Below are 17,432 nucleotides of genomic sequence, written 5' to 3' on the forward strand. Positions count from 1 at the left end.
ATCAATCAATCAATAAATAAATTCTGTCCATTTATCTGGGATTTTGGCCTTCAGTAACAAATCATTAAATACTTCTAACATAACATCACTTATGTGTCTTGTAATATTTTATAAAATTCTGCTGTGGAAATGCTACCTATATTACTGCAATGATTAAATTATTATAGTAAAATAATCTATGTGAATCACTAGATGTTTAATAAAGAGTTATACTGTATATTATTCCATCCATAATTGCATATACCGGTACTGATAAACTCAAAGTTGCACAAAATTCTGAAAGCAATTATATTACCAAAAATTGCCATTAAATTTTGATTCTAAAATAATACAAAGGCAAAGTTATTAAATAGAAGGAAAATAATGTTAATTGTATTTAAATACTTCAATCAAATTTAAATAAATCAAATTCAGTTAACAATCTGCTTTGAGTTGTGATCCTAGTACATTACTTGCATGGTGTAAAAATTGGATTAGGATAAGGACTGGAGATGGAAGCTTTGTTTTGGTTAGCTTCAGTGGGATTGCCAAGTACGCCCACTTGAGCTCCTGAAGAAAAAGTGACATATAAATCTAACTAATAAATAAATGAGCCATATATGGGTTGTTGACCTGGAACACTTGTATTTCCTTAATTTATAAAATAGCAGTACTGTCTATAGCTTCACATTAAGAGTTAAATTTAAGAAATGTATGATTAAGTTCTTGCAGTCTAGTTTTAGTAAAATGTTTTAAAAGTAGCTGATATAAAAAGTTGGCAGCATGGCAGTTTATTCATGAAGTTTAATAGAAAAATAAAGGAACTGAAGGAAACTCCACCTATATGATGAAATAACTTATGAATAATAACCAAATGGCTGCAAAACAAAGTCCCAGGGACGGCATTTAATAGGAATCAGCCTAGTATTACTAAAACTATAGATTATAATGCTGTTGGATTTTTTTTTCATACATTTACTATATTCCAATATTTTGATAATTTATTTGGCTGACCTAAAGTGTTTCTGAATTAAGTATGAAAGAGAAATAACAATCATATATGGTTTTACAGATGTATACTATGTTGTAGAGCAAGATGCTTTAGTTGAGTATATTAAGATAGCAATGGAAACTGCAGTTTAATGTTTCCAAATGTAAAATAATGCACTTGGGGAAAAGGAATCCTCAATCTGAGTATTGTATTGGCAGTTCAGTGTTGGCAAATACTGAAAAAGAAAAGGATTTAGGGGTAGTGATTTCTGACAGTCTCAAAATGGGTGAACAGTGCAGTCAGGCGGTAGGGAAAGCAAGTCGGATGCTTGGCTGCATAGCTAGAGGTATAACAAGCAGGAAGAGGGAGATTATGATCCCACTATATAGAATGCTGGTGAGACCACATTTGGAATACTGTGTTCAGTTCTGGAGACCTCACCTACAAAAAGATATTGACAAAATTGAACGGGTCCAAAGACGGGCTACAAGAATGGTGGAAGGTCTTAAGCATAAAACGTATCAGGAAAGACTTAATGAACTCAATCTGTATAGTCTGGAGGACAGAAGGAAAAGGGGGGACATGATCGAAACATTTAAATATATTAAAGGGTTAAATAAGGTCCAGGAGGGAAGTGTTTTTAATAGGAAAGTGAACACAAGGACAAGGGGACACAATCTGAAGTTAGTTGGGGGAAAGATCAAAAGCAACATGAGAAAATATTATTTTACTGAAAGAGTAGTAGATCCTTGGAACAAACTTCCAGCAGATGTGGTAGATAAATCCACAGTAACTGAATTTAAACATGCCTGGGATAAACATATATCCATCCTAAGATAAAATACAGAAAATAGTATAAGGGCAGACTAGATGGACCATGAGGTCTTTTTCTGCCGTCAGACTTCTATGTTTCTATGTTTCTATGTGCAGTTGTTTATTCCTATAAAAATGTAGTTAATGAACCAGAATAAGAAATAGTATTCTGAGAGAAAACAGACACAATTTTGAGAAGAAAGTGAAGAGAAAAATGAATTGTTTGGGAAAGCTAGAGGTAGTCTTTGATTTGACCACTACTCATACGGTGACCTTTTAAAATCATGATGGGGCTGAACAAATGGAATAACAATTTCCTAAATTCTGTCTTTTGCGGAAGCACCCTGTGATAAAATATTTGATGCTTCACACCCCAGCCACACTTATCATTATAGTGGCATTCCAACCCCCCCTGCCTCCCCCCCTTCCTCCCCCTTGCCTATCTTTCTACTCATCACTCTGCATCAGCTACCCTTTCCTTCACTGTTTTTCAGGTGGGCCTGCCTGACTGCTGGGTTTTGCTTTGGATTACACTGAAAAAGTGGGGAGCTGAAAGCAGCCCTGATCCCCCTTTTTCACAATACAAAGCCAGCTTCCTTATGCCTCATCATCAGCAGAACAGAAAGATCAAAAAGATTTACTGAGATAGCAGAGCATACAGCAGTAGATGTCGTGGAGTGCAGGGTATCTGTGACTATGTACAGGCTGTGCATTTCTGGGGCTGTTTCCTGCCCTACAAGCAGGGGTGGGCAGCAGGCAGGACAGGGTAGAATGCAGTTCCTCCGGCAAAAATGAAGATGCATGCGGAGTTCCAATTGATCGGCAGCTGTCACTTCCTGGATTACTGGTCTTGTCTTGGCTCTCCTTGCTGCATCTGCGCTCCTTGGATTTTTCCTCTTCCCTCCTTCCTGGCCTGGGACGAGCTTCCCCCTCTCCTGCCCAGCTCCCCTCCAGCCTCACGTGTCCACCTCCCACCTAAGGTGCAAATAGAAGGTGTGGGTGGAAGCGGCGCTGGCAGCATTTACGCTTCTGGCAGTACTCGTTCACCTAGCTACCTGCCTGAGGCAGGGGGGGCGAACCAGGAGGGAGAGCGTGGGAAACGTGAAGCAATTGTCACCCCAGCGAGTGACACTGGTAAGGTTGTAAGTCGAGGACTTAACAGTTCACTTGAACGATGATGATCGTTCAAACCACTCCCACCTGGTCACATGGCTGGCAAGCCACTCCTACTCAGTCACATGACCATTAAGTCACACCCACAAAATAAGCCACACCCATAGTGTGGCAGTGAAAATTTTGGCTGCCCATTACTGCCTACAAGGCAGGGTGAAGGACAGCCCAAAGGACTCAGGTGTGTGTGTGCAGAGGGAGCGATGGAAGGGGAAAGTTGGAGGCAGCCCTTACTTTACTGAGGTTCAGAACTAAATGTAGTTCCTACATTCTTGTAGATAGAGATGAATTTTAATCTGTGAAGAATGTTAATAGAACATTTATATAAAAATAAGGATAGATTTTATAAAATACTTTACTTAGGTTTTTATTTGCGTTGTAAGAATTATCTTTGTGAACAGGAGACATTTTATACATGCTTTTATACAACCATTATAGAGGCTTGTAGAAGACATGGATAAGAAAGGATGCTTGAACATTCTTCACCTGTATCACCTCAGACAATTGAATAACTACAAAATTCTGCTTGTGCAGCACAAGACGCTCAGAAGGCTTTTGATAACGTGTCCTGGAAATTTATATTCAAACAACTTGAATATATGGAATTTGGCCCTAAATTCATAAACGCAATAAAAGCCATCTATACAGACCAAGCAGCATATATCATCCTTAATGGAGACATATTGACAAAAATTTCCCTTCACAAAGGAACGAGACAAGGGTGTCCACTGTCCCCACTACTGTTTATCCTAACATTAGAAGTTCTAACCAGAATCATTAGAAAAAAGGAGGATATAAAAGGGCTAAAATGCAAAAATGAAACTTATAAGCTACAAGCGTTCGCGGACGACCTGGTATTTATCATTGAAGAACCTTTAGCATCAGGACCTAAACTACTGGCCGTCCTAGAAGAATATGGCACAGCAGCAGGTCTTAAAATAAACAAAACAAAAACTCAAATTTTAACCAAAAATATGAGAGAACCGCAGAAAGCTATCTTAACAGCCAAACTTGATATTCAAATAGTTAAAAAAATCAAATATCTAGGCATTAATTTGACAAATAAAGTGTCCAGTTTAAAAGAAAACAACTATAATAAACTAATAGATAAAATACAACTCGACTTGTTGAAATGGAAAAATTTACAACTCTCCTTACTTGGGAGGATCGCGGCTATAAAACTTAGCATTTTGCCCAAAATATTGTTCCTATTTCAAACAATCCCAATTCAATTGAAACAGGAATTCTTTATAAAATTGAACAAAATTACTAGTAACTTCATTTGGCAGAACAAGCATCCTCGAATTCGACTAAAATACCTACAGGATAGAAAAGATGAAGGAGGTCTGGCACTCCCAATTTGGAAAGACTACTATATTGCCGCTTCACTAACTTGGATGAGAGAATGGATGAGCCTAGCTAACACCAGATTACTTAACTTAGAAGGTCACGACCTTCACTTAGGATGGCACTACTATCTTTGGGATGAGAAGCCGAGGACCCATAAATATTTTACTAACCATCTGATTAGGAAATCTTTAATACTTATTTGGAAAAAAATTAAGTTTAAACTTTACAAAGGAATCCCTACATGGTATGCCCCATTAGAAGCATATGTGCATCCTAATTTCCATTAAAAAAACAATATAATAAGGTACAAGGATATATTAAATTCCAACGGGGAAATTAGATCAAGAATAGAATTGGAAAATTTAGGTCAAAAAATGGAGTGGTGGGAATACTTACAGATACAAACTAAATTTAACAAGGACAAAAGTAACCCTGGAATAATCAAAAATGCCCCGTTAGACAAACTATGTACAGAAGCCCAAGAACAATTAATTAAAAAATTCTATTGCTACCTAAACTATAATGAATTGGATAATATTAACACAAAAATCAATGTAAAACAATGGAATATGGATTTCAAAAAAGAAATTAAAGAAGAGGAGTGGCAAACACTCTGGAGCAGAAATTATAAATTGACTATTGCCACATCCTATAAAGAGAATTTAGTTAAAATGTTTTACAGGTGGCATATTACCCCGATTAAATTAACAAAACTAAATAATAAACTTTCACCTTATTGTTGGAAATGTCACCAAGAAATAGGCACCTACTTCCATTTATGGTGGCAATGCTCAAAAGCTAAAACCTATTGGAATAAAATTGGAACTTGGATTGACGAAATACTTAAAATAACAATAGAAAAAAACCCTGAATGTTTTCTTTTGGGCATTATTAGACAAAAATTACTTAAACCCCAAATACAATTAATTGTCCACTTAACAACAGCAGCCAGACTAACCTTTGCGCAGTGGTGGAAGAATGAGGAGATACCTCCGAATGATGCAATAATAAAAAAAATTACATACTGCGCAGAGATGACGAAATTAACTATAATAGTAAGAAACGAAATAATGGATACATTTAATAACTGTTGGGATCCTTTTTATAATTGGATAGGAAAAAAGAGTGAGAATAACACGCCATAAGAAGGATATGTTAGATACAAGCTCGACCAGTTACAAATCTGGTATATAGCTATTTTATATTTAATATAATATTAAGAGACTTTATATATATATTGACAGTATCTTTACTATTGCTTTCTAAAATCTCTTTAACTTGATTAACTCAACACCTGCACTAACCAATCTTGATAAATAAACCGAACCATGGTAACAAGCTAATGAAATAGGAAACAGTTCTCGTTCTCAGTACAGCTCCCCTGGACATTCGCCAACCTTTTACCCTTTCTATCTTTTCTACATTCTCTATCCTTTCTATCTTTTTCCCTCTTTTTCTCTACCCTCTCCCTATCTACTTCTTCCCCTCCCCTTTTCTTGCTCACAATTTGTATCTTGTCAATCGACACGCCATTCGATCGTTCTCAATTGTTACGATCATTGTTTTATGTTTTGTATATTATGTTATATTTTGTATTATTTGTATAATAAAAAATTATTTAAAAAAAAAAAAAAAGAAATTGATAATGTTCATGTACTGAACCAAGGGTGCAAAATGTTACGGCTAAGCGCCATTATACACCAAGGAAAAACAAAATCCAGTTTTCTTTTGAAAAATCACATTTGGGACATTTATTTATTTATTTATTTATTATTTGGACTTGTATGCCGCCCCTCTCCGAAGACTCGGGGTGGCTCACAACAAGCGAAACAGTCACAAAATCCAATTAATTAAAATATTTAAAGATTTAAGAAAAACCGCATGTAATAACAGACACACACACAAGCATACCATGTATAAATTAAACGTGCCCAGGGGAGATGTTTAATTTCCCCATGCCTGATGGCAAAGGTGGGTCTTAAGGAGTTTACGGAAGGCAGGAAGCGTAGGGGCAGTAGAAACATATTGTTTCTACTACTAGTGAGCTATTGGTATTGTTACTTACTACAACGCCATGGTATTTTATTTTTACACACCCTGGTCTATCTTTAAATCTTTTCCCTAATTATTTTCTTGGATTTATTTTATTTACTCTTAATTTCTACTTTATTAAAGCACTGGCAGCTTCTAAATAGTGGGCTTGGCTTGGCCTCTTCATTTTATTCCAAACCCTTTCCTTGTCTGTCAAGAAAGCATGCTTTCCTCACATTTAGCATCTTTGTTCGTCTGCTCCTGTTGTTGAATCATAAAGGCCCATATACCTCTTCCTCCACCTGTTTCAAACTTAAGCCTTTTATAAGCAATTCTGCTGTGCTGCCACTGGGGAGAAGGCTCAAATAAGTGGGGTAAAAGACAACACAGGTGCCTGCAGTTTTCCCAGCAGCCTGTTCTTCTACACTGTCTACCTATCTATCTCAGCAGAGAATGAATTAGCATTTATCAAGAAAAGATTGCAGATCCCTAATATTTTTATGAATAGCAAATTTCTTATCCTCTCCAGATAGTTAGGGCTCTGAAATGAAGAATTCAGTGGTAGAAAACTATGTAGAAGACATTGAGTCCAGTCTGGACAATAAAAAGATAATCTTGAAAGAACCACAAGGCTTAAGTGTACTATGTTTGTCTAGAGTCATTCCCTTCCTCTAGTCCAGTGTTTCCCAACCTTGGCAACTTGAAGATATTTGGACTTCAACTCCCAGAATTCCCCAGCCAGCGAATGCTGGCTGGGGAATTCTGGGAGTTGAAGTCCAGAAGTCCAGAACTTGAAGATATCTGGACTTCAACTCCCAGAATTCCCCAGCCAGCATTCGCTGGCTGGGGAATTCTGGGAGTTGAAGTCCAAATATCTTCAAGTTGCCAAGGTTGGGAAACACTGCTCTAGTCGATGGGGGGTGGATGGGTGTGGGTGATATTACGGAAGTTTTTTTTTAAAAAGCACAGCTGGTTCTGCAGACAATTTAATTCAATTCAGAGTGAACCTTCTTTCTATGTAAGTACTTATATTTCCTCTCTGTCTTAAAAAACAGAGAATGACAATGCACCTTGCCACTTTTTAGGATATTAGCATGTTATCAAACTTGCTCTAAAGAATTCATCAATATGTCAGGCTAGCCACTCACAAGCAGTACTGCACACAAGGTATGCTAACCATTATTAAACTAAATTATATGGTCTGATTGATAGAGGTCACCAGTAAAAAGTAGTAACCTGTCAACTTGCTTTATCTGGCAACAGTACAAGCACGACAGGCTTACCTTTGATTTAAGCAAATTTGAGAAATATGTAAAGTTTGGGAAGCAGTTTTCCCCTGATTTGATAAAAGAAACCATAAAATGCTGCAGCGCAGGTGTTGAAAATGTTTGAAAGCTGATTGAGGGAAGCAGATGGCTTTAGTCAGTGGCATCCAGCCAAAAGAGCAGGTGCTGGTCATGTGATCACTGGTTACCAGGGTAATCTGATTGCTCTTGGCGTGCAGATGAAAGGAAAGGGGCCCTGCATTCAGCTGTAGCATTGTATAATTTGTGGCAGTTAGAGCGGAAATAAATGCTGGAAATGGAGCCTCATAGTAGGGGAGGGTACTGTCCATGTAGTATATATGCACTGGCAGGGTTGGAAACAGAACAGTTGTGAAGATTCATTTGGAAGAAAATGATTGTCTTCTGACTCTTAACTCGTATCAACCAATGTTTGGCAATGTCAGAATCTTTTTTGGAGCTTATTGGAAATTAAATGTGTGTTTACTATTTGTAAAAATAATGGATTAGAATGATTCTCAATCAGTCCCTTTAGAAACCTATTAGTGTGACGTAAGCATAAAAAGTCAAATGAAAAATAAATTATCCAATCTTTTCTTCTTTTTTGGATTCTGAATATCAGGAATATATTTGACAAAAGTACATGTATGGTTTCTAGGAATTTGACATTATATCTGATGGAGTTCTGTGGAATTGTGTATGTATTCATATGTGGTTTTTCCAGTTATTAAAGTAATTTCAACTGAATATTCATGAATTTGTCTTTATGATTGATTGATTGATTGATTGATTGATTGATTGGATTTCTATGCCGCCCTTCTCCGAAGACTCAGGGCGGCTTTAAATAATATGTACACCTTACATCCACATTTACTAATTTTTGCTTCATCTGTTATGGGACTATTTTTCAGAAATCCCACATAGAAGCAAAAATTGCCATTTCTGTCCTGAATACAATATTAATATCAACAGATTCCCATGTGCTTACTCTGCTATTATTATATTTGGCAATATGAAGGCATTATGAATGCTCAGTGTTCTACTGGAATGGTTTTGGAAGTGCCTAAATTTTATTTATTGGAGACCAGGTTTTACATTTTATGTAAGTTCTTCAACTCTATCCATGCCCCATTTTAATACTGACTTATGCAGTGTTGAGATATCCACCCTGGAAAGGAGAATTCTAAAGAAAGGTAATACATGGTCGGTGTACATGTATGCTGCTTAAGATAAACATGTCAATATTTGTCCTTCAGTTACTTTTCTCAATTTGTTTTATCATGTATACCTTGTTAGCCTTTTCAACAAACTGACTTTTTTTGTATTTATGTTGTTTATATACATATTGTGATTAAATGGGTCTGATAGCATTTATAAAATAATATTTAAAAATTAATTAGATTGACAAAATTGAAACAGCTATAATAGTTTCTGGAAATCTACTCCATTTTAGAATAGGAAAAGATTTGTATAATCAATGCTAATTAAAGGTATTTCTATTTCAGTAACAAGAAAACAGAATCAGAATCTAGTGCAGCGAAGAAAAAGGTCAACAAAGGAAAGGAAGCTTCTGAAAACTCAGATGTGGAAAAAACACCATTAGGATCCCCACATCCTGAAGAGGAAGATGATGGAGGAATTCAGGTACTTCAATTGGTCATTTGTTCATACCTGATTGTTGAGCACTATGGCCTCGTTCAGATATAATGCTAATCTATTATTTAGTTTTACAAGAAAACAAAAGCACACCCCTTAAAAAAGAAACTGATTAAGAAAAAATTGGAAATGTCCATTTGCTGTCAAGTTAGTCATGCCTCATTTTATCTGAATTGTACAATGCTCTATCATGAATAAGTTACTTGAAGTAATTATGATTTTTTTTTAAAATTCACTGTAGTTGAGTTTAATGAAAGATTAGGTTTGGAACATTCTGGTGAATTGTAGTTACCGTAATAAAAAATAGAAACTGAACTCCTGCTGGAATAGGATATAGGAAATAAATAGTATTGATATACAGTGATCCCTCGATTATCGCGAGGGTTCCGTTCCAAGACCCCTCGCGATAATCGATTTTTCGCGATGTAGGATTGCGGAAGTAAAAACACCATCTGCGCATGCGCACCCTTTTTTCATGGCCGCGCATGCGCAGATGGTGGAGTTTGCGTGGGCGGCAGGGAAGACCCAGGGAAGGTTCCTTCGGCCGCCCAGCAGCTGATCTGCTCGGCAGCGCAGCGAGGAGCCGAATCGGGGTTTCCCCTTTGCGTGGGCGGCGGGGAAACCCCGATCTTTGTCTGCTCGCTGCTGCTGCAGCTGCCCAGCAGCTGATCTGCTCGGCAGCGCAGCAGCAGCGAGCAGACGAAGATCGGGGTTTCCCCGCCGCCCACGCAAAGGGGAAACCCCGATTCGGCTCCTCGCTGTGCTGCCGAGCAGATCAGCTGCTGGGCGGCCGAAGGAACCTTCCCTGGGTCTTCCTCGCTGATGCCCCCGCTCGCCCGCCTGCCACCCGCCCACCCGCCGCCCGCTCACCGCCCGCCAGCAAGAGGGGGAGAGATAGAGAAAGAGAGAGAAGGAAAGAAAGAGATGAGAGAGGGAGGAAGAGAGTGTGAGAGAGGAAGAAGCAAGATAGAGAAAGAGAGAGAGAAAGAAAGATGAGAAAGGAAGGAAGAGAGTGACGTCATCGGGTGGGAAAAATCGCGATATAGCGTTTCGCGAAGAACGAGATCGCGAAAATCGAGGGATCACTGTATACCAAAATACTGGTTTGGGTTTTTTTGGTGCCTTCAGGTCCTCTGCCTTGCCTGGACAAGTTCCTGCAGTGTTATTGGTAAAGGTTTTATTTTTTTTAAGTCCTTCCTCAACTGAGATAAAGTGACTGGCCCACAGTCATCTAGATGGCTTTGTGTCCAAGGCAAGACTAGAACTCATAGTCTCTTGATTTATATCCGGGTGGCTTAACCTACTACACTAAATTGGCTGTCAAGATTCATTAATACTATGCCTAATATTAGTAGATCACTGCAACTAATACAGCAGAACTTGTGGTACTTAGAAGCCAGAATTCCTGACCTAACTTGATATGCTATGAATGATTAGCATGTGAATATGTGCAGTCTATTTTTTCAATGTTATGGTGTGAATGGAAAACTAGAGAATCCATTATTTTGTCCTTTGGATCTTATCTTCTTGCTCCTAAGCAATCTCGGTTTGTAGGTTTGCCATTTTATTTTCCTTGCTTGGGAATTAATACATTATGATCATAGTTAAAAAGTGATCAAAAGCTAATGATTCAGGTAAGCCAAGAAAGTTGAATCTAGCCAGATAATTCAAAATCAAATGATCTTATAATAAAGATTATAAAGACTTAAAACTCCTGAAAAAAATCTGGCTTCCAATTGCATTATTTGTGTACAGGCAGGTTTTAAAACGTAAGTTGATTTTACTCCTGATAGGGTTTAATCTGATGCTCTCTATCCTTATTTATGAATTTTTAAATTACAGAATTGGGTTTTATTTACTGAACACCTATTTACATACACATTAGATATTCCATTTCAGAGAAAGAAATTTTATACAAAATGTAGAAAAAGATTAATTATTAATGAAAAAAGGATTTCAATAAAATAAAATCTAAATAGAGTTTTTAACAGTGCAATTTCCTCTCTTTCCTTATATATTTCTATTATTATGACCTATGTTTCCATCATATCCCTATAGCATATTTTGTTGTTTTACCTTTTTAAAAAAAAATCTCATTAGCTTTATCCGATCATTACTTTTTCACTGTTTCGTCATAGGATTGTTTTGGAATTTAATCCTATTTTCTTTTCTTTATATGACCAAGCCACCTTAACATATTTCCTTTTTGTAGGTCATTCAGTTTTGTATTCATTTAACATGCATTCAGCACCTCTACATCTCTAACCTTATTTTATCAGAAAATACTTCTTAAGGAACACATTCCTTCTCCATTTATGTTTCTTTCACTATTCTCAACTCTGAAATTCACTTCAAAAGTGGATAGAATCACACATATATATTCACACAAATTATTTTTCAAAATGGCAATAGTACTTAGACTTATGAAGCACTTTCCAGTGCTTTATAGCTCTCTCTCTTTGCAGTTTTACATAGTCAGCATATTTCCCCCAACAATCTGAGTTCTCATTTTACTGACCTCACAAGGATGGAAGAGTGAGTCAACCTTGAGCTGGTGACACTCGAACTGTAGTACTATATTCTAACCACTGCGTCCCCATGGCACCACAATGACAACATACTATCCCATTATCATTCTAGTAGCATTTATGCATATTAAAATTCTCCAACAATTTCCCCATCTTAAATAAATATTCTGCCAAAATACGGAAATTAATCTTTCTTTACTTTTCTGTTTTTATATATAAAAACATACATTTATACTGTTTCTGCTATTTATTCACATCATTTTTCCTATTAGGTACTGCTATCTAGATCGTCACTATATTTATTTTCAGATCCATATTTCTTATTGCATTATACAGTTTAGCATTTGTTTCAGTTATTCAACTTCTCAGTCAACAACATAGTATTGTCAGCATACAAAAGTATTTATATATTGATGTCCCCACAAATATTCCTTATATATTATATTATAAATAAATCATAAATATATTAAACATCCAAGGGGATATCACACATATTTATCTTACTGCTTGCTCAGTATTGAATCATTTGCTAAATATATTACTTATTTTCATATGCTTGCTTCTATCATGCACTGCTTTTATTGCATCTAGCAAGTAACTTTCATATTGATAAAAAATATTGTATTGTATAACTCAAATTATACAGTAACATACAGTATAGTAATTTCTCCATTGTGGTGGATATAGCATCCAGAAATGGGTTCAACTCCATCTGCGTGCTGATTGGACTGTCTGTCAAAAGCCATTTAGGTCACATCTCTGTTGCTACCCTTTCCCAGCTTTTAGACTCAAGTCACTCAACTAGGACAGTTGTGCAACCATTACTCCTGTTTGAGGTTGAGCATTTCTGGATTCTGGATTCATCTAATTTCCCATTCCATCAGATCTACTATTCAGAGAGTTTGACAGTGGACTCCTTAATGTTGGTAGAGTCACTGGCATTTTTTTCCTACAGCAGAGCTTCAGCTCTAGCTAGCTCCTGCTGCTCCTGACAATCAGCAGGACTATTCACATTTCATATTCGGGACATTGCCTTTATAATGTGATAGTGCATTTCTGATAGCTGGGGAGAGGAGATTTCCTTGTATGGTCATTTGGCGGTTAGACGTTTCCTGCAGAGCCACCATTATACGAGTTACAGACATCATCAATAGCGTCCACCATTGCTCTGAGCTGTCAGTGGCAGCTGCAAATTTTATTGCCTCTCTCCTACCACATTTGGACTTGGGGGCTGCTATCTTTCTTTTGTCTTACCTTCTTCTCCACAAATGGAAAAGAACTATCCAGCCAAGAGGAAATAAGGGCTTCATCCCATTCCTGCTTGAGGAGCTTCTGCGATATTGAACGTAGCAGCAAGCCACCATTTCCAACCGGTAATCGTAGCGGCTGCCAGACATCTATTGCAGTCTTTGAATTGCCAAACAACCTTCTGGCTAGGAAACATTGCGGATAGTGCCACATTGCTATAAATAGCATGGTTAAGCTGCCAAGACAATCGGCTCTTTGATCTTCCGCAAACTAGCGTGCTCTCGCTTAAATGGTAGCCTGCTCTCGCTTAAATTTCCTCGGCAGTTTCTTTCTAAGTGTCACAGCAGCCAGAGAGAGATAAAGAGAGGGAGAGAAGGAGAGAGAGGGCCATCGGCGCATTAGCAGACTGCTTATACTGAGCCATCAAGCCTGACTTCTAGGCTCCCTAGAATGGCGGATCCAACTGCTTCCAACAGTTATAGACATTATAGATATTCTAAAATGGATAAGTCCTCTCAGTCACAAGGCTCCTTCCACCAGTGGCTCCAAGCACGACATCAAAGATCCGCTTCCCCCAAAAAGTGGGCCAGAAGGTTAAAAGCTGCAGGACTAAAGCTCTGGATAAATTGTGTAATAAGGCTGCCAACCAGCACACTCAGGACTCCACAAGAGACCTCACTTGAAGGATTAACTGGTGTTCACTCCCACTTGGACCAGCTAATTCCAAACCTAGATGCTTATGTCTGGGGTAATTTACAGGTCTCCTTGACTGATCACTAGCAAAATCATGTCCCTGGTCAATAGGTCAGAGATCCATCCACCACTACCTTTACACCTAAAGCTATGGGTCTCAGATCACAAGCTGAGCAGGTTATCGCCCCACCTTATCGCAAGCCATCATAGCCAAGATGATTAAGCAGCTTCTCGCTTCAGGTCTCCAGACTTCCCAGTATCTGCTTCCTGCAGCACTAGTATTTTCAGGCCAACTGATTCAGGCTACCCAATATCTACTCAAAGACAACAGCTCTCACGCTATCTAGAGCTCTTCAGGAGCATCCCAAGAGGGACACACAATTTATTCAGAGGGGGAGTGTCCCCAGGATTTAGAGCTATCAGAAAACATTACCTGATATAACTCTTTTCATTTCAAATGCCCAAGATGGAAATGGTACCCACACCTCAGTTATTTGTGGAGGTGGTCACGTCTCCGCTTCATTCACCTACTTCGGGGCCCAATCTTTCCAGCACAGAAAAGAGGCTATACAACATAGCCTCTGAATTGGCCAATGCCTTGCACCTGCTGACAGTGGATGGGCCTGTCACAGCATTACACTAAGCCTTGATAGTTCCAGGTGATCTGGTGGAAACCTTGTGACCAGAAGACAGACGGTCAGAGCAGTTGCTCCAAAAGGCCTACTTAGTGGCTTCATGGGCCATCATAGTGTCCATGACCGCATCCTTTTTTAATAGGGCTTCCTTAATTTGGCTCAAATAGATTCAGAACAGGTATTCACTAATGAACACCAGACTACAACAGGATATTAATGAAGTCATTGCTGCATTGCAGTTGTCAGCAAAAGCTACCCTCAACACGGCCAGGATTGTTGCAAAATGAATGGCTTCTACTGTGGCATCCAGGTGCCTAGTCTGGCTGAAAAATTGGCAGGCGGATGCCCACCATAAGTGGTGTCTGGCCTCTATCCTTTTCTCCACAGACAAACTCTTTGGGGAGGCTCTGGAACCTTGGTTGATGGAGTCCAGAGAAAAGCAAAAAATTCAGCCATCATTTTCCATATATTTGGAAGCACAAGCAGCCCAAAACTTCCGGTGATCTTCTTAACAACTTCAGGACTTAGGTGCGGGATTCCAGTGCCCTCAGAAGTATTACTTCCAAAGACGGAGGCAACAGCAGAATAGGTAGATAAGACAGGCAATATAGATCCCAATGGCCCTTTTGAGAGGGAGGAAGTCATTATTTCAAGCACTAGAAATGAATGGCGGCATGGGCAACTCAAGCATACCTTGAGGTTTGCCAAACAGCCACCTGGTTATCCCCTTCTCCATCCGTTAAATACTATAAGGAGAACGTTTACGCTTCAGTGGGAGTGTCCTTTGGAAGTAGAAAGTAAGGGACTGAGGAATGGTCAGACAGTCTGGCCCCTCCTAGATGGACAGCCGGCTTTGGTATGTCCCAATTCTGGATACTATATCCACCACAACGGAGAAGGTACCTTGGTCTTACCTGATACGTTCCTTCTCAGAGAGGTGGATATAGCATCCAGCCCCACTTGGGGACTAATTGTATGTGGACTCTCTGCCTTTGGACTACAGGAGGACTAAGGATTTATTGACCATGGCATATGTGAGTCTGTCGCTTCGCTTTGCTTCGTCAAAAGCTGCTAAAGGATAGCAACAGAGGCGTGACCTAAACAGCTTTTGACAGACTCAGTCCAATTAGCAAGCAGATGGCGTTGAACCCATTTCTGGATGCTATATTCACCTCTCTGAGAAGGAACGTATCAGGTAAGACCAACGTCCCTTCTCACCTTCATGCATTTCTCAATGGCACACTGAAGAGCAAAAAAAAATTATGGTTTGCATATACCCTGCCTGATATAAAATTACTATATTTTCCAAATTTTGTTTATTGCAAATTATTGCCATCTGTTGTGTCCTTTTAGTCTGAATTCTTCTAAACGTCTTCCAAGGAACACTAAATGAAGAAATCCTCTTATGGTTTCTGTATTTACTTTTAATGTCATTCCTTTTACACAATGAAGCAATAACAACATTTTGGGCCTTCGGCACAGATGACTTCACAAATGCATTAAGTTACATAGCTAGTCAATAAGAAAATCACGTACATGCTTTAACTACACCTGTAGTCTTCTGTTTTTCATTATTGTCACAGCCTTCATGACTTACATTTTAGCAGTTGTAATGGTAATCTCAATTCTAGTTATTGATATACTACAAATGTAAATGTAAAACACACAAACTAGCATTCTGTTATGTCCCAAATTATTTCATTACTTTTATTCTAAATTCCATTTCTGATGGAATAAATGTATTTTTATACACATCAAAATTGCTCCGTATCTTCCTTTTAATGTTAAATGTTCCTTCCTTTCTTTGTATTCTTTTGCATCTGTCCTTATACATTAGTTTTCTCCCATCTTCATTTTTGCAGCAATTCTCCTCTTACAGTGGGGTGGAAAAGCATTTAGTCAGCCACCAGTTGTGCAAATTCTCCCACTTAAAAACATGAGAGAGGCCTGTAATTGACATCATAGGTAGACTTCAACTATGAGAGACAACATGAGAAAACACATCCAGAACATCACATTGTCTGATTTTTAACAAATTTATTTACAAATTATGGTGGAAAATAAGTATTTGGTCAGTAACAAAAGTTAATCTCAATACTTTGTGATATATCCTTTGTTAGCAGTGACAGAGGTCAAACATTTTCTGTAAGTCTTCACAAGGTTGGCGCACACTGTTGCTGGTATGTTGGACCATTCCTCCATGCAGATCTCCTCTAGAGCAGTGATGTTTTGGGGCTGTCGCTGGGCAACACAAACTTTCAACTTCCTCCAATGGTTTCCTATAAGGTTGAGATCTGGAGACTAGCTAGGCCACTCCAGGACCTTGAAATGCTTCTTACGAAGCCACTCTTTCATTGCCCTGGCGGTGTGCTTGGGATCATTGTCATGTTGAAAGACCCAGCCACGTTTCATTTTCAATGCCCTTGCTGATGGAAGGAGGTTTGCACTCAAAATCCCATGATACATGGCCCCATTCATTCTTTTATGGACAGAGATCAGTCATTCTGGTCCCTTTGCAAAGAAACAGCCCCAAAGTATGATGTTGCCACCCCCATGCTTCATAGTAGGCATGGTATTCGTTGATTGCAACTCAGCATTCTTTCTCCTCCAAACACGATGAGATGTATTTCCACCAAACAGGTCTACTTTGGTTTCATCTGACCATATGAAATTCTCCCAATATTCTTCTGGATCATCCAAATGCTCTCTAGCAAACTGCAGACAGGCCCGGACATGTACTGGCTTAAACAAGGGGACACGCCTGGCACTGCCGGCTCTGAATCCCTGGCGGCGTAGTGTGTTACTGATGGTAGCCTTTTTTACCCTGGTCTCAGCTCTCTGCTCTCAATAGGTTCCCTTGTGTGGTTCTGGGATTTTTGCTCACGGTTCTTGTGATCACTTTGACCCCACAGAATGAGATCTTGCATGGAGCCCCAGATCAAGGGAGGTTATCAGTGGTCTTGTATGTCTTCTATTTCCAAATTATTGCTCCCACTGTTGGATTTCTTCACACCAAGCTGCTTGCCTACTGCAGATTCAATCTTCCCAGCCTGGT

The 17,432-nt window shown here is 38.7% G+C and overlaps 1 protein-coding gene across 1 annotated transcript in view; it reads left to right on the forward strand.

The window, feature by feature from the left end:
* The window catches only part of CHD7 (chromodomain helicase DNA binding protein 7), a 184,683-nt gene that overhangs the window by 99,423 nt on the left and 67,828 nt on the right, over nucleotides 1-17,432 (forward strand). Inside the window, exon 6 of the mRNA XM_070747811.1 lies at nucleotides 9,123-9,261. Within this exon, the coding sequence (XP_070603912.1) occupies nucleotides 9,123-9,261 (139 nt within the window). The remainder of the gene's footprint in view (nucleotides 1-9,122; nucleotides 9,262-17,432) is intronic.

The sequence above is a fragment of the Erythrolamprus reginae genome, chromosome 3, assembly GCF_031021105.1.
Source record: "Erythrolamprus reginae isolate rEryReg1 chromosome 3, rEryReg1.hap1, whole genome shotgun sequence".
In the NCBI taxonomy this organism is placed as follows: Eukaryota; Metazoa; Chordata; class Lepidosauria; order Squamata; family Dipsadidae; genus Erythrolamprus; species Erythrolamprus reginae.